Source organism: Thunnus albacares, chromosome 9 (assembly GCF_914725855.1).
Source record: "Thunnus albacares chromosome 9, fThuAlb1.1, whole genome shotgun sequence".
Taxonomy (NCBI): domain Eukaryota; kingdom Metazoa; phylum Chordata; class Actinopteri; order Scombriformes; family Scombridae; genus Thunnus; species Thunnus albacares.
In genome coordinates this window covers 22,548,570-22,566,952 of record NC_058114.1, presented here as the reverse complement: position 1 = coordinate 22,566,952, position 18,383 = coordinate 22,548,570, and the positions used below count along the sequence as shown (strand labels likewise).

General features: G+C 38.1%; 2 protein-coding genes across 3 annotated transcripts; one reads left to right on the top strand and one right to left on the bottom strand.

Moving 5' to 3' along the window:
* Positions 1-292: 292 nt before the first annotated feature.
* On the top strand, positions 293-14,932 carry crlf1b (cytokine receptor-like factor 1b). Of its 2 annotated transcripts, none has more exons than XM_044362466.1 (8): positions 293-639; positions 2,944-3,222; positions 4,014-4,143; positions 4,401-4,573; positions 7,370-7,527; positions 8,126-8,294; positions 12,904-13,085; positions 14,029-14,932. In XM_044362466.1, exons 1-8 carry the CDS (start codon positions 585-587, stop codon positions 14,050-14,052), a joined length of 1,170 nt encoding a protein of 389 aa, XP_044218401.1. In that variant the 5' UTR covers positions 293-584; the 3' UTR covers positions 14,053-14,932. The 2 variants fall into 2 exon arrangements, with proteins under 2 accessions (XP_044218401.1, XP_044218402.1); XM_044362467.1 differs by having other exon boundaries at positions 12,904-13,089.
* Positions 14,933-18,267, bottom strand: rex1bd (required for excision 1-B domain containing). Its single transcript, XM_044362468.1, has 5 exons — positions 18,117-18,267; positions 17,479-17,561; positions 17,069-17,273; positions 15,661-15,749; positions 14,933-15,391 (listed from the first exon to the last, which is right to left on the bottom strand). The coding sequence occupies exons 1-5, from the start codon at positions 18,120-18,122 to the stop codon at positions 15,319-15,321; spliced, it is 456 nt and encodes a 151-aa protein (XP_044218403.1). The 5' UTR covers positions 18,123-18,267; the 3' UTR covers positions 14,933-15,318.
* Positions 18,268-18,383: the final 116 nt, after the last annotated feature.

The window sequence follows — 18,383 nt, the reverse complement described above, 5'->3', positions numbered from 1 at the left end:
TAGTTACATTCCACCATATGATATATGATAATATATTGTGTTGTTTTTTCAAGTATTAGTGTGTGTACCTGAAAGTTTTACTCAAAGTGTCACTTCACCTGCGGCAACTTTCCTCTTTAATTGGTAGAACAATTAACAGTACAGAAAGTGTGTAGTGCTGTTTTCATTTCTGACACTGTGTTTCTCTCTCGCTCTGTGTGTGTGTGTGTGTGTGTGTGTGTGTGTGTGTGTGTGTGTGTGTGTGTGTGTGCGTGTGTGTGTGTTAATGACATGTGGCTGTGTGGGAGAACAAGGGAGGAGCAAACAGTATGAACCTGAGTGTTGTAGCTGCCTGCTGCAGCTCCAGAGCCGCACTGACTTTAACTGCAGGAAGCAAACCTCGTGTCTCCTGCAACAGCCTGCAGTCAGTTTGGTGTCCTGACTTTCACTGGAAGAACCAACATTTGGTCTGAAAACAGCCGCTGGAGAGTGAAGCTGCGCAGTAACTCTTCCTAACTTCACCTCTGTCTGCTTCTCGCGTCTTTGGAAAGTCGGAAAGGACAGACAGGGAGGAAAAGAGCAGGAAAAACAGCTCTAAAAAAAGCATGTTTACCTTCATGTGTCTCCTCCTTCTTCCACATGTGTTGCTCTCCTCGACAAGTAAGTACCAAACTTTAGTTACCTGACAGACTGACACAACATAGCGCACTAATTACCACGTTTGTGTCGGTTCAGATCGCAGCAGGAGGAGGTACGATATAAATATATCACCTCCTGTATTTAGACTGACAGCAGCTGTCTTAAAAACTAGGTGTTAAGTTATAAAGTAAAGCTTAAGTTTTAAATCAGTTTTTTCACATAATTCACAGTATTTCACATCGAAATCAGCGTAAGGAGGAAAGAAACAAGGCGACTAGTTGGTTCACAGGTTTCACCATACCAGCTGTTATTATCGCCCCATCTATAATGATTATAATAGATATGCAGCTGAACACTGATAAGTAACCACAGAAATTTCAACTATGTTCCAATTTTAGTAAGCAATATGAATAAAACCCTCTATCACCGTATATGTCATTTATATCACAATATTGATATATTTTATAATATGGTATTATTTCTGGAAAATCAATTTAGATACTGTTTATGGATAAAATAACCAGACAATTACAAGATTTTTTTTCTAATTCAGTGAATAGAATACCTACAAGTAAAGAAACTTGATCAAATTGATGCAAAAATCATAAAAATCCAATATTGCCCACAATCACCTAAAACATCCAGAAATGTTAAAAGGGATAACTATCAAACTATGACAGTAGACAGATTTATATTTTCTCATCACCAAACCCTTATGCTTATTTATTTGAGGAACCTTGTTGAATATTCTGAAAAAGTTGGTGAAACTTTTGATTGGATCAGACTCTGACCAACTAATGAAATGGTGTCAACAAAAACTCAAATTATAGTTTAACTGTAGCGTTTTCACTGAAATAAATCCAAATGCAGTGACACCACAGCAATCATTAGGTGTGATTTTGCACCTAATGTTGGATTGAAGTGAGATGGTGATGAAGCTGATGAGACAAATTGAAATAAACAGTGTTCATCCGTGCTGTCGCGTGAAGGAAATGTGAGAAAGATAATGATACTCCAAGTTATTACCGTGCACAGACTGGGAGACTGATCTGCAGGTAGCTTCTTCATGTGTGTATGTTGGTTATTATTCTTATTTACATATATTTCATACTTAACATTATGTTTTACAGTGAATCTCACTTGCTTCGGCCCAAAGGTCAATCCTCATGTGTCTTACAGGCAGATGTCACATCGCATTAGATGCTACTGAATCCGCTGAGGCTGGAAACAACGTAGCGGCACATATGTTAGAAAGCTTGTCCACCGCCCACCTGCAGCACGGTTAATAAAACTCTACACATTAACCCTCGTATCTCTGTGAAGGAGCCTAGTGGTAACATTCAAACACACAGCAGAGAGTTATTTGCTCATGGGCATCAGTCATAAAGGCAAACTTTTAAACTCTAAGAGGGGGACTAGTATGGAAAAGCATTCAAGGATTTTACCGACAAACCAGGGTGACCTTTCTAAGTGATCCTACTAAGGCTCCATAAATCCACTTCATTACTGGGTCATAAATATGTGTTGCTACTCCTCCTCACACACAAACACAAAAAAGTTTCCATGCAGTTGGCAAGAGATTTGGAATCAAATGATTTCTTGTAGGAAACTTTGCCATTTCACCTCTAGGTCCACTGCTAGTGTGTTGTTCTCAGTGTTGAACCAAATGCAGACAAACGGCTTCCCAGGATCTAATACGTGATATTATTGAGAAAAGTCTAATCAATGAAAGTTAAAGGATGAGAGGAAGCTAAAAACCATGGTGTTGTTAGAAAGAGTTACTTTTTGGCTTTAATGACCTTTAGATTTTTGTTAATAGTATCTTCAAAATTATATATAATGAAAACCTGATATACAGGTAAATTGGAGAATGAAATGTGAAAAAAGTACTCCATGTGCAGTAATTTTATTAAAGAAGCAATGTTTCAGCATAGACAATCATCAGGCATAATTACAAACAATACAACAGAAACACAGGCTGCAAAAAACAACTTTACAGTCAATAAATGGTCAAATTAGTATATAAACAATTAGTTGTCAATCTGTATAATTTTTTAGCAAAAATCAAGCAAAAATGCTAAAATATTTTCAGGATCCAGCCTCTTAAAGGTCTTAGGATTTTGGACATTTGGTCAGACAAAACAAGTGACTTCAAACTTTACTTTAACTAATGGAATTCACTGGAAGCCTGACGAGAAAGTAAAGGCACATTAGAAGAGGAAGAAGGGCTTTTTGATGTTGGCATGGCTTAAAAGAGTGTGTGTGTGTGTGTGTGTGTGTGTGTGTGTGTGTGTGTGTGTGTGTGTGTGTGTGTCCATCACCCAGAGGTGGCAGTGATCTCCCCGCAGGATCCCATCCTGCGTATCGGCTCCAGCCTGACAGCCAGGTGTGCGCTGAGCCCTGAACTTGGCCTCCACTCCAGCACGTTGTACTGGACGCTGAACGGAATGCGTCTGTCCAGCAGCACCTACAGCGTGGTGAGCTCTGACATCCTGAGCGTCACCCTTCACAGCCTCAACGGCTCCCAGCAGCAGTCTGGAGACAACCTGGTGTGTCACGGAGCAGATGGACACGTCCTGGCCGGTTCTTGTCTCTATGTGGGCAGTAAGTGGAGGCTTTTCTGTCTGTGCAGAGTCCTATAATTTACTGGTTATTATAGTATTATATTACTGGTTCAGTATTGTTTTTACTGCCAGTGGAATTACCATTGTTGAAAACTTTTTAAACGTATCATGTGCTTTTAAAAATAAAAAAGGTTTTAAAAAGTATTTATCGGTCAATATGCTTGGAAAATGAAAAGATATCATGTATTTTTAGCTTTAAATTAATCTATTGTTTGAAAATGTAATAGTTGTAGTTTCTTGAACATACTGCAAAGAAGCATGCTGCTTTTCCTTTCTTTTGTCCCTTCTCATCCCCACAGTCATCATGAGCACATCACTCACAACTATAACATTAAATTTAGTTAACCCAAAACCCAGATGATATCAACTTTCTAACTCAAAGTCCGAGGTAAGATCAAGGTAAATGTACAAGGACACACATACACAGCCTGTGAATGACTGGGCTGAAATTATGCTATTGAGGATCTATGAGTTAACAAAAATAAAGATGAGTTAATATCGCAATTATTTCAGTCTATTATAATCATTTAAATCAAGAAATGTAAAAAATTATGCTTCCAACTGTTATTGCCCTCATTATAGTAACAAATATGCAATTCCATACTGAGATTAAAATGAAAGTTATTTCAACTTTCTATTTGACTTCTCTTTACATTTCACTGCATTCAAATTCAATATGTGGACGCCAATTATTTGAAAAGCTTTTTGTCTCTTTTAAAATTAGTTTTTTCATATGGTTTTGTTTTGTTTTTTTTCTCTCTCTCTAACCAGTGCCTCCAGAGAAGCCGGTCAATTTAACGTGTTGGTCGCGCAACACAAAGGACTTGAGCTGCAAGTGGAGCCCGGGGGGGCGGGGTGAGACCCACATCCGAACCAAATACACCCTCAAGTACAAATTGAGGTGAGCGCCCCAGACCTGCTGCAGCTCACAGGTGATCACCTCGTCCAACACCAATCAGGTAGACTAGCAGCTAATGTGCAGCATAAAGCTCACCATCTGCAACACATGCTACACTCAGAGGCTGCAGTATGCTGTTATGTTTAGGTACTAACTGTTAAAAAATTAAAAAGAATAGTTAGTCTGCCTTTTTGGAAAAACAAACAAACAAACATCAAGAGTCTATTATGGTCATGGTGCTTGCTATGCTTTCTGTCCAGGTGGTATGGGAGAGAAAAGGAGTGTGAAAATTACAGCACAGGGAAGCAGCGTAACTCCTGCTACATCCCCCACAACCTCGCCCTCTTCACCCCATATGAGGTCTGGGTGGAGGCAGCCAATCAGCTGGGCTCCGCCACCTCTGACATCACCACCCTGGACATCCTAGATGTAGGTGAGTAAGTTTGATGACATTTTTCCTTATATTGACTCCTGGAGGTTAATTAACAAAATCTCATAGTCTCTCGTCTCCTCTCTTCTATTTGTTTGTCTGCAGATCTCCTGCATATGGCTAACACACTCCTTTGGGGGAGGGGGGATTTATTTTTATGATCTGCTCCCTCCACCCACCACTGTAACAGCATTATGAGTTCAGGCTGCAACTCTCAAAGATAAAATGTTTCATTGTAAAAGTTAACATCACAGCAGATGCCTCTTAGGTAATGCCTTCACAAGTTTCACAGCAAGAAATTCAGGTTGTGATGTACGAGCAATAACAGGTAATCTTTATAGTGTCTCCAGCCCTAATGTAATAGCGTAGGCTTGTGGCCTCCAGAGCGCCACATTTTGAAAGCAATGTTCATTGTCTGTGACTGAGCATCCTCTCCCTCCATTCATCGTCACTGCGCACTGGAGTAGCAGATAAGTTGGAGGCTGTGAGTGAGTTGGAGGAGAAGGAGGAGCGATGCCATATGTATGATGCATTACGCTGCCTCAACAAGAGAAACAATAAGCTCAGTGAATACTTTTCCTGGCTTGATTTTCTCATCTCCTTCGAGCGGAACTCAGTAGAGCAAATAAAGTACATCAGCTGACAAACGGTGTCACACACCAGCAGTAAAAGCAGTGACGGTTAAAAGCATTTACAAGACATTTTATTAACTTCTCTTCCTTCCTTTGTCTGTCACGCCACTTTATCTCTCCCTTTATCTTTTTCTCCGTCAAAGCACTTGATTTGTTTGCAGCCTTTATTGCACTGGGTAAAAGTTTTATTTAATGCTGACTGCTGGTACAACGTGCTCTCAACAGGAAGTAGAGAATGACCTGGACAAAAGCCTTTCACTCTGCTGAAGGGGAGAGGGACACAGAACTTAATGAAAGTTAGCCAACAGTTTTAATTTGTCGAGTGAATATCTCTATATTGAAATCAAAATGCTTAAAGCTAGCTTGCTTGGATGGCCTATTGGTTAAAAAATCCACTTTAAAAAAAATAAAAATATATATTATATTTAAATGTCCCAGTCACTCATTTACAGCAAAAAATACATGGTGCATAAAATTCTGGGAGGCTGCGTTGGTAAGGATTAGATCATATGTGTAATGACATATGTGGGGTCTTTCTAGGATGGGGGGATTCGGGTAGAAGTACCTATTTATTTTATAACATTTATTCTCTTATGCACATATGTACTTAACAGAATTTTGCCTTTTGTTTATTGACTTTTTGTGTTTCTTTCATATACAGTTAGCAAGTATTTGTGTCATGTTTGAGTGTCTGAGGTCTGAGAAAGCTTTTAAATATGCTCTGCTTACAGGATCACTTAAGAGATTTTTTCTTTGGGAATACAGGTGAAGGGACATGATTCATGCATGGAGTAGTTTCTCACACCAGAGGGGTTGCTAATTAGCAGCCAGTTGTAAGGCTAGTGAAACTAGATTGTGGCGGTACAACAGATCAGGCCATGACATTCAAATGAAACTGCCTATTAGGCCAATGGGGCCAACTATTGTAGCTTAGCCTCAGCAGATACAAGATGTAAGGCTTGATTAAGCAGCTGAGTATCTGCAACTAGTGGAGCTACATAAGCAGGGATGGTGGCTGGACTACTGAGTGTCAGTCAAATGAAACTGCCTGTCAAGCCAATGGGGCCAGCAATTATAGCTTAGCTGAAGCAAATACAATATAGATACAAGGCTGAGTCAAGCTGCTTAGTATCTGCTCTTTGCTTGTGTGTGTGTGATTCAAAGGCAATTTAAAGGTATGTTAGAGGACGTTGTCGCCTGTCAGAGGCCTCAGTAGATTCCTGTGGAGCCTAATCTCAGGAAAAATTTAACATCAAAACTGAGCTGCCATAGAAATGCTCACCCAACCTTTGGCACATTTCATTATGTGTAGTGATAACTAACTACTGAAAATATTTGAAATAGATGCTGATTGTTTTTTTGTCACATTAAATCTGGGTAAAGTCCAAATAAACCTTTGGCACAGAATGAATGAGCCTTAGGTATGATAGAAACAATAATTACTGTACAGTACTAGAAAAAATGTTCATATGTGTAGTATGTGCTTGTATGTAACCCATTACATGTGTCATTGAAAGATCCAGTTCCTCTATAATTACTGTGTCCATGTCAACACAAGTACTTTAACCATAATGAATGTACTTGACCAGCCCAAAAGCAAGTATTTTAATGAACTGTGTCCCTTTTTCTATTTTAAGTTATAAAACAATAAATAATTTATTGCAAAAAAGTTCACTACTTCACTACTAAATACCATCTTGACTAAAATTATATACAGTATTATCACAACTAAGTTTTAATGTTGTTCTGAAATACAATATTTCTGTTATTTTCATCATAAATTCTAACTGACCTCTCTATGTTTTCAAATAAGAGAGGTCCGTTAGAGAGAGAAGCATTGATTAAACAAATATAATAGCAAGACAAAACAAAAGAGTAATCTTCAAAGTAACAGAAACCAAGAACTGATAATACAGATGAATGTTGACTTTCTTCCCTTCAAAAATGGACATAAAAAAATGACCTTGTACACAAAACAGACAGCTGTTAGTTGGTGCAGCACTGATCATCCTCACCATGTTTTACTGAAGAAGAATGATGCAGGGTGATGTTTGTCTGCACAATATTCACCGAGTTCCATCTCTAGAGGTCACTCGGGCCTCCTGAATCCTCACTTTATATACTTTACATCTGCTGTACACAAACTGTAAATGCTTGTCCTTTCCAGTGACCACAGACCCTCCTGCCAACGTGCAGGCGAGTCGTGTTGGCGACCTCGAGGACCAGCTGACGGTCCGCTGGGCCAGCCCCCCCGAACTCAAGGACATCCTGTTCCAGGCCAAATATCAGATTCGCTACAGACTGGAAGACAGCACCGAGTGGAAGGTGGTCCGCACACACACTTCCATACAAAGCCCACACACACTCTTCTGTGGGAATATTTGCAGCACAGATTTATCCATTACACGATGATCATAAAACGTTTCTCCTACTCTATCTGCTGCTTCTTCATTGTGCTTTCAATGCAAATCTTAATCATGAGTCAAAAACCCCGACTGCATGTGACTCATTGCTGGTAAATCTTGAAACCAAATTTTGATCCAAAAGTGCAGCAGCAGAGCTTTTAGAAACAGTTTCTTTGAAGTTTTCTGGCCACAGCTTCTTTATATTTGTTCTCTGGCATGTATATACGTGCAGTATGTGGTATATGCAGTATGTGTATTCACTATTGAATGAAAAGATAAGGGAAATGATATTGAAACACATTTAAATCATTGAAGCCGCTCTTATCCAGACTACATTCAAAATGAAAGCGGAACAAAGTTAGAAAAAGTGATTATAAAAACGAAAATATAAAAACATTGAGAATAGATGCAGCAAATATCTCTGTTCAGTAGGTGTAGAGGAGGATTTTGATTCTACTACTACAACATACAAGCACCATTTCAGTACATCCTCTTTTTCATTTTGTTCCCTCTCCCAGGTGGTGGATGATGTTGGTAACCAAACGTCATGTCGTCTGGCAGGCCTTCGTTCCGGGACTGTCTATTTTGTCCAGGTGAGGTGTAACCCAGTGGGCATCTATGGCTCCAGGAAGGCTGGCATCTGGAGTGACTGGAGCCACCCGACTGCTGCCTCCACACCCAGCAGTGGTAAGTACATTGCAGAGGACAACACATTAGAAATTTCTTGGTATACCTTAAGATGAGTCACCCTTTTCAGGTAAGATTTACAGGATTTTGCTATATGGGTTCAAGGCAAATGCAAATAATCACTGAAATTTTAATTCAACTAAACAATGCCTGTCTTCTGGACAGCCGAGACTAAATCCACCGAATGTTTAAAAGTATACTGAAGTCTTTCCTTTCAAAGACTGTCTCATGGCTTAAATGGCTTTTAAATGCTTCCCGCACATCACAAATCTTGACCATCCGTTCCTTTCTAATAATCAACCTTTCATTGCCAATTAAAGCCAGAAAAACAATGTCCTTATCCTTGATTCAACATCCTGAACAAGCAGATCCAAACCGCATGTGACCCAAGAGAAGCCAAAACATCAGTACGCTAGATACCTTGATAGAGATCTCTCAGCAGAGGATTAGAAGGAACTGCAAAGAGCCAGGGGGACATTTGATAGATTTTTGTCGTTGGCTTCAAAGATTGATCAAGTTAGAAAGCTGGTGCCGTGCCACAAACAGGGCCTATAAAGCTTGAGTGGAAGCAGGTTTGGGACCAGGAGGAGCAGATAATGAGTTACATAGGTTATGTGGTATTTACTCCCTAGAGGGAGGAAGTCGTTATCAGGCTCTGTTGTTTGCCATAAAGAATTGATTGTGGCAGACTTATGACTTTCAATAGCCTCCCCTTACCCAGAAAGCCAAGTATGGTATATCACCTCCACAGTTTAGGACATTAAACTGAGAAATATCTCTCTTTATATGACACTGTTGCCCAGTTTACATCTCGTTTTGGGAAATTAAGCAACATGAATCATCATAAATGTTCAATGAATGCAACTGAATGTTTCCTAGAAGCCTTCGTACGAAGAGACATGCCGAATATTTCTATATTAAATTACTTTTTAATAGTACGCCAGAGCATTATTTTAGTGCGAGAAAACCAATTTTAGGGGGAGACACTAGAAAAATGTCCCACTATCTATGCCACTAAAACACTTTGAGCTCTGGTAAGTTGTGATAGGTGTTTCTCATTATTTGTAATATTTCATAGGATAAGTAATTATTGGATTCATGCTAGCAGCTCTGTGAAGCTGTACTTATGGGCACAGTGATGTTTTGAGGTTAAAGCATGTTAACATGGTGAAGTTTAGCTGGTAGAGTGTTCACCATTTTCGCCATCTTAGTTTAGCACGTTAGTATGCTAACACTTGCTAATTAGCAATAAACACACAGCAGCTGAGGCTGTGGAAGAGCAGTTAAAACAAAACAATACAGTGGTTTTATCACACTAAATATGAGCACCAATTTTCAAAACGATAATACTTTAAAGTTAACAAAGAATGACAAAGAATGTTGTGAGGGACTTAATACACAGGAGGAGTTAAATCAAGCTATTAGCTCTTTTGAAAAAGGTGAAAGTCCGGGAGCTGATGGCTTTTATCAAACCTCCTATTAGTCTGTTAAAACACTTTGCTTAATATCTTAAAATGGTCACATAGAAAAAATAGTCTCACTATTGTTAAAACAAGATTCATATGGAAGGTATAAGGATCCAACTATATTAAAGAATTGGAGGCCAATTACACTACAATGTAACGATGCAAAAATATTAGCTAATGTCTTGCAAACAGATTTTACAGAGTACTGCCAAATATTATTCATCCAGATTCTTACAAGGACATTCTATCAGTGACAATATCAGACAAATAGTCAAAATAATTGAATATTATGGTTAAATGAAAAGGCCAGCTTTCATTTTTTTTCACTGACTTTGAAATAGCATTTGATCAAGTACGTTTGGATTTCATTTATAAATGTTTAGGACATTTTATCTTCAGAGATTCATTAAGTTGGATAAAAGTTAATGTATAGTAACTTTTGCTGTTGCTGTTTTTCTGAAACAATTATGCAGTACAGAGGTCTAAAACAAGGATGTCCACTTTATGTATATCTATTTATTATAGCAATAGAAATTCTTGCTCAAAAAGTAAGACTGAATAACAAACCAAAAAGTTTGGAATCAAAAATTTCAATGTATGTGGATGATGTAAATTTTCAAATTCAGCCAAATGTTGCATCTTTTACTGCATTAGTTAAAGTGCTAAATAACTTTTCAGTTCTTTCCGGACTGAAACCTAACTGTGATAAAGGTACTGTGTTGTGAATTGTGTCTCCGAAGGAAACAAATTTTGAGCTCTGTGGTGATCTGACATTAAAATGGTCGGATGGCTCAATAGATGTCCCAGATATACATATCCCTAAAAACATGGAACACATTACAAATAAAAAACTTTGATAGAAAGCTACATATAGTTGACAGAAAATTAAAAGTTTGGAGACTGACTAATTTAACTTTATATGGAAAAATAAGAGTGATAAATTATTTAGTAATTCCTCAGTTTATCATGTCATGTCATTACCATTGACTGAAGAGCTGTTTAAAAATTATGAACAGATCGTGTTCAGTTTCTTATGGGGTGGTAAACCGAACAATATTAAAGAAAGAAAGTTTGTCTATACAATAATTACAAACATGGTGGATTTAAATCGTTAAATCTTAAAGCACTCAACTTTGCATTGCAAACATCCCTTATACCTAAATGTATTTGTAGTCCACAGTGGTTCTCAGCAAAGTTATTGATGTCCATTCATCCTTTGTTCTATAAAGAACTTGATCATTACCTTCACTTAACTGCTTTCACTTTATTATATTAAAGAAAAAGTTATTTCCACAATTATCAGGTTTTTTGGAAGAGGTCATAGCTGGTTTCAATACCAATATCATCAACCAGAATCCTGTTATGAAATCCAAAGCCAAGAGTTATGAGTTAGAAATATATAGTTTAAGGATGAGCCTTTGTTTATCGATTTTAATGTTTGAAAAAGAGACATTAAAAATATTATTTATAAATGATCTCTTCAACAGTGAGGGTGAAATCATGTTTTATGATAATCTTATAGTAGTACACAGTAATATTTGTGACATTCTTACATATAATCAACTGTGAGCAGCTATACCACAGACCTGGAAAAGGAAACTATCATTATGTGTAAAACAAATGGCATGTTGCCCCTGTATTAAGAATACAACATGGATGAACAAAAGAAAAATAAACAAAAAACATGTTATACATGCATCTCAAAAAAATATCTGCTGCACCAGTAGCTATTCATTCAAAATGGGAGGATTTGTTAGACATCGGAGGAAGTTTCTGCAGGCATTTACACAACTAATTTGATGTCTCCACTAGAATTTTACAACTAATCTACAGATGCTTGACTTAAGTAGATCAGATCTTCATTTATTTGGGTTTTCAAATTTTAACCACAATGTTTGGTGATTTAAGGGATTAAGAAGAAGGAAGAGCAATTAAACACTCAAAACGTTTCAAAATGTTTCAGAAGTATCAGTGGGTTCTCGAAAAGGATGTTAATAGGAATAAAGAACAGAATTTAATTTTTAAATGTAGGTGGGATGCTTTGAGTCAGGGTGAAAGCTGAAGTCAAAGAAAAAGAAAAAAATAGTATGTGGATATGTATATGAATATTTGTGCATGTATATATGTGAAGTGTATATGTTTGTGTGTCTATATGGGTTCAGTTGTATATATATGGATATGAATCTGTTGCTGTTTGACCCAGTGTATAATAATAATAATAATAATAATAATAATAATAAAAGCAACTGAGGTTGAGGGGAACGTCATTAGTCTGGCAGTTATTTTGTCATAAAACCAAAGTATTGGACAAATTGAGATTTAGATGAAAAGTCAGGGGATCAACAAAGTGATTCAAATTCATCCTGAGGGAGACATGAATGTGTCAACAAGATTTCATGGCAGTTCCTCTAATACTTGTTGAGACATTTCACTCAAAATCACAAATGTAAACCTCATGGTGGCGCCACATGAAAAGTCAGAGGATCACCAGAGTCATTAGACTTTATTCTCTGTGGACCATGAATTTACAACATGTCATGGCAGTCATCAAGTATTTGTTGAGCTACTTCAGTCTGACTGACTAACCAACGTTGGCATCCATCTATCCACACTTCTAGCACAGCTAAAAACAGCTTAGTTTGCTGTATTTCACCAGGATAATCCTCTCAATATCAATACTGCTTTCCAAGAAGTCCTGGGCACATACTGTATTTTGAAAATGAACAATAAGACAATTAAAACATACAAAAAACAATAATAACAAACTACACAGCCAAATAGATTAATCAGAACCTAAAATAAGGGAAATTACTTGCATTTATTAAAAGAGTGAAGGTTTCTTCTACTGTACTTCTATTTTTTTAGGGGTTTGTATCTATTTTTCTTCAAATGTTATTTTCAGTGTTTACTAAATGCTGACTGTATTTATTCAGTTATTGGAAAAAGTGCTAGAAAAAGAAAAGAAATACGTCAACCACATCTATGCGGCCACATTACCTGGTAAGCAGCCTGTGTGTGCTTGCACCCCTCAATGTACTGACACTTGTCCTAACTGTAACCTTGGCGCTGTCTTCTCTTCCTCCCTCCCCTCCTCTCTCCCTCCTTTGTCTCTCCTCCCCTCCACCCTCCTTTTCTTCTCCCAGAGCGGCTGCAGAGTGGCTCATGTGATCCTAAGCCCGGTGAGCAGAACTCCACCCTGCGGCGGGAACTCAAGCAGTTCTTCGGCTGGGTCCGCAAGCACGCGTCTGGCTGCAGCGGCATGTCAATCAAACTGTACGATCAGTGGAGGGTGTGGCTGCAGAAATCGCACAGAACGCGCAACCAGGTAGGTAAGCAGAACCTCTCTCTTATTTCATTATCTCTGCTGAGCCCGTCTCAGAAATACACACGCACACACACACACACACACACACACACACTTACACACACACACTTACACACACACATACACAGAAACATCACAAGCAGCCACTGCTGCATCAATGTCCTGAACTGAATTTCTGACCCTGCCTTTGTTATGCCATGTGGTCAACATTTTTACAAACACAAAGAGGACAGATTTCTCTTGAGCTGGCTGGCTCTGTGAAGTTTCAGTCCGTACTTTATGATCAGGTAAAATATGCGGTTTTGACTTTACTGGCCCAGAAGTGGAAGCATAAAATATGCTCTCAGTCATGCACTCAGATTTTATTACATATTTTGACTTCTGCTCTTCAGCTGATGACCACAACAAAGAGAAATGAACATGTAAATGTAATTAACAGCCCACTGTAATGTTTTCCTTTCATATTTTGTTTTGTCTCGGCATGAGTGGGCCCTTTCACAAAAATAACTTCAAATGGCCAAATGGCACGCAGAGCCCCGCCATCTTCTGTGTGTTTATGTGACTTTGTGAAGAGTTCAGATCCTTGCTGCTCTCAGTCCTTGAACTCACAGAAACCTGCAGCACTCTACCTGACTCAATTAGCTCAGCAGTCTCCTTTTTCTTTTTTTTTCTTTTTTTTTTTTGCTTAATAGGGCACATGCTGTCACCTGAATAATGTCTTTGCTCACGAAGCGTGACAGGTTCCCATTGATTACCTTGAGAGAGAGAGGTAGCAGGGGGCTGGGAGAGATACACAGAGAATAAGAAAGAGATGATGCAAAGAGAGAAAAGTGCCTGCCAGACAGAGCAATTAACATCTTTATGCTGATTATGCATTACATAGTTGTAGTTTTTTTCATTGAATTGTCCCAGTGTCAACCATCTGGTTTTGCCTTTTTTTCAGATTCTACCAGACGATAATTCATAGCGCAGCCACTCGGCACCTGTGTGGTGTTTTAATTCAAGAACAGCATCAAGAAACACTGATGGATAACTGGCCATAATGGTCCCAGTTGTGTGAGAGGTCTAACGCCCTGGCTGATGTTTGATCATGCAGTCTTAACTTGAGTTTAAAGGACCCAGGTGGAAGATAACTGTGAGTGAGACAATGCAGCCTTTTACTGTCATTTCCGCTGACCAGACGTGTTCGATCTGTTTGCACAAACACAAATATTAAAGCCCACAGTAACTGCACTTTTATTCTTTTATTCTTATTGTAAGTTATGGTAACAGTTTAGACTTAAGAGAAGATAAGTAAATATCAAAATGGCAACAAAGAATTATGCAGGCATCAGAAAAAATATAGTGTATTTCAGTGAGAGTGGGAGTTTGAAAGATATCTTTCAAGGTATTTTTGCAAAGCAATCATTGCCTTTTATATTCTTTTAAAACTCTAAGAAAATGTATCAATATCCCCACTTATATTATAGTTATAAACATATTACTGTCAGCAAACAGTTCAGAGAGAAATAAATGAATCACTGATGAGCAGCTTAGACAGTAATCAGACATCACGTGGTCTAAAAATGTTATTATGTATCATCCAGTTAGTAAAATTGAGATATTTCTAGACTGCAGAACTACTTTGGTTGGATCACTGATTGAATCCCCACAACATAAAGTCTCACTATATGTAAAATGTACATAATTTCCTGTATCTATTTGTTTTAAGACAATTTGATACTGTTTATATTTTTGTAACTGCATATTTAAGGAACGTTGATTTCTCTAAGTTATATTCTTTGACTATCAATAATGTCTGAAAAATACTGTGTCTTGTGTATAGAGCAGTAAAGAGTGAAAAAATGTCTTGGAAAGTGTCTTTATTATTTAAAAAATACAATGTATCATGTAAACAAAGATCGCTGGATGAGCTTCTTAGATATTTACACATTTTATCATCATAATTCATTACAACAAAAGCAGCGTTTTGTTTAGTTTTTTTGCTGAGGCATGCATTTACACAAACACATGACTACAGATAAAACACACACACACACGCACACAGCCAGAATGTGAAAAGCCCCCCTGGGTGGAATAAGACTGCAGCAGCGAGCAGGGTGGAGCCAGAGGGGGGATCGATAAGTGCAGCTGAAGAGTCCAAGATGGAAGTTGCAGCAGAGCTGAGTCGATCTGTCAGCCCCGCTGTCTGCTGATGTGAGAGGGCGGCTGCAGGCCTCCCGGGACCCGCCTGTCAGTCACACTCCTCAGAGTCATACTTAAAGTCCTGCATGATCTCACTCAGAGCCTCTTTGTTCTTGATGATGCTGAACGGGATGGGGAGGGGGGAGGGGGGAGCACAAAAAACACAGAACTGCATTAGTTATTGTGGTACAGAAACATCTTTGACAGTTTATTTTCCAACCAAATAAAATTACAATGGTAACAAAGAGAAGTCTGTTCATTTAGAAAGACACAGGAGGCGTATAAGCCCCCCGAGTGGTTCTGCAGCCGGCAGCGGGTTGATGGTGAGTGAGTGAATGGGTCAGTGGGGAGCTAACGCAGTAAACGGAGGGGTGGTAATAGCTGCTCTTACTCGTGCTTGATCTCCTGAATCTTTTCTTGACAGCCTTCGTCCTCCGGGTGATCCTGGGCCCGCTGCCTGGCCAGCTGCAGCTTGGCTGTCTGTTAAGAAGGCACGTCAGATAAGATTTATGCAAACCATTCATCAGCAGAGGATGGAGGAGAGACAGGGGATGAACTCTTGAGATAATAGAAGCTTTGTAACATTACTGGCAGAGAGGAGGCTGAGTTAATATTACAGAAGAGTTTAAAATTACAGTGTAATGTGACTGTTCAAGAATGTGGGGAGCCGAAGCTGTAACATTTTAAAACCAGTCTGACCGGATCAAACACGACGAGAGTCACACACACACACACACACAGCTTTTAAGTCACAAACATTTGAGCATCGCTGAAGTGAATAAGAGGTTTCTGCCTAATCTGCACAAAAGACTAAGAATATTAAGAGTATTACAAAAGAGTTTTAACAATATTACTTATCAGCGGCGTAATACAGTTCTACTGCTGGAGTCGTATGAATAAAAAGTGTATTACAGTTACAGTCAAAAGTGACTACAGTTTTCCAGCCTGAGTATATTTGCTTCCCTGTCCTGTCCTGTGAAGAAATTATGCAATATTTTGAATAATAATTCTGCCTCCTTGTGGTGAAATTGTAGAACTGTATAAAAGTAGAAATATCATAACCTGTATGTAAACTTTGATTATATGAAGGTAATTTAAAAAAATCACATGTAATGTGGATCTTTTAAAAATCTCAGGTACGGGGGCTTGGAGATTGCAAATGCGTATAAAGCAATTAATTTATATTAAATAATGCAATAAACTAATGTATTCATTCATTTACAAATGAAAATAATTATGTGGATATTAAGCTAATTATTTTGTTTATAGACTGCAATCAAATCAATTCACAAAGTCCACATTTTTTTATAATAAATAATGTATTTGATTAACCTATTTGATCTGATTGTTTTACTCAGTTATTTATAGTTCCTTTTGAATTGACCTCTTATTGGTGGATTAATATATTCATAATATGTAAAATCTTAACTATTAAACTTCATATCAATCAACTAATTGCTTCACAACTGTGTGCAAGTCACTGAAGTTTCTCTGTACTAATATATTTGTGTGTATCAGTAGACTCGATTTAATATCTGCCAATAACATCACCTTGACATCTATATTCAGGACAATCAGTATAAACACTTAAATAAAGGTGTCAGAGCAGCTATGACACTATGTCCACCATCCTGCATCAGATGCTATGTGCTGCTGAATCAAAAGTAATGTCACACATTTATTATTATATGTAATGTTTCGATCAAAAGTAGTAGCTGCCGTCTCTTGTTTACTAGTTTCCTCCTCAGCTTCAAGACCTAATAGAAGAAAAAAAACATACAAATAAAGTTTTTTTGTACCAGTTCGAGCTTTTGCTTCTCTTTGTTCTGTAGCTTTTCAATGTGCTCTGAGAGGTCTGGCCTGTCAAACTCGTGGTGCAGCCTCCCCTTGATCTCCAGCACTTCCTTGGAGATGCCGCAGAAGGCCTGCGTTATCTCATGGACCAGCTGCCTGTAGTGGTCGAAGTCATAATGGGGCCCTGTCCTCAAGTAGGCCTCATGTCCTCTGGAAGATAGTCGGCATCCAAGAACAGCACCAATTTTAAAAAAAAAGAAAAAAAAAAAAAAAGAGCAGAGATGTAAAAGGCCCACAATTCAGATTTCTATCTCTATGCTTTCAACCAGATCAATGATCCCTGGAAACAGTTTGTATGTATTTGCAATAACAGAAGCATGATACAGTAAGTCAGCACTAATATATACAAACTTACTCTTCAAAGAGCTGATACGTCTCTACCCGCTCTGACTGAAGGTGATAAAACCTCTGGATCAGAGTTTTAAAGTCTGTGGGGACCTACAGGGAGGAATCACATTAAAGAAAGTTATAAAAACATGCAAATTATTAGGTATAAATAACTCATTTGTTTTAGTCCAGTAGTAATAAACATTGTCTGGTTACAGCTTGACACTCTTTTTCTATTCTATTATGAATAGTATTGAATAGTATATAAACAAAACATGTTAGTTTGTTCATTTATTTTTTGGCTGTTTGCCTCATTAAGTGAGCAATTTTTTTAAGGTTTCACATTGAGATTTTGGGCATTTCTCATTATTTTGACAATTTAAAGTTATACTGATCTTTAAAAAGGAATTGTTAATGATACATTAGTTTAAGCCTGACTGGCTCTAATCAGTTTATATGGGGAAAATAAACAGGTCTGTCATCAGCCTCATTTGCTTTACAATAACGTTAGAGGAAGCTGTAAACAGTAACTACTGTAGTTTCCAACTAACCCTGACCATAACAGTTGAAGTTACCATTAGCTTAGCTTAAGTTAGCATGTGGGCCAGTTTTGAGCCTCTCAGACAGTTAATTAGTTATCTGCAGTATAAAATATAATATTCTTACCATCATAGCCTGCCGGAAAATACTGCCGATAAGTTTCCAGAGCTTATAATGTTGACATGTTTATTCTACAAGTTCAACACGCTGTTTTCTTCCTCAATGTGAATCAGCAGCAGGCTGCATCGTCTCACACCCGGAAATGACGACACAGCACATTTTACAGGAGTCGGCTTCGAAATAAAAGCTCCCATACAACAACTACAACATGACATCAGTGCTCTCCACATCCACGGGACAAACGGGCACGTTTCATGACATTAGTTTAAACTT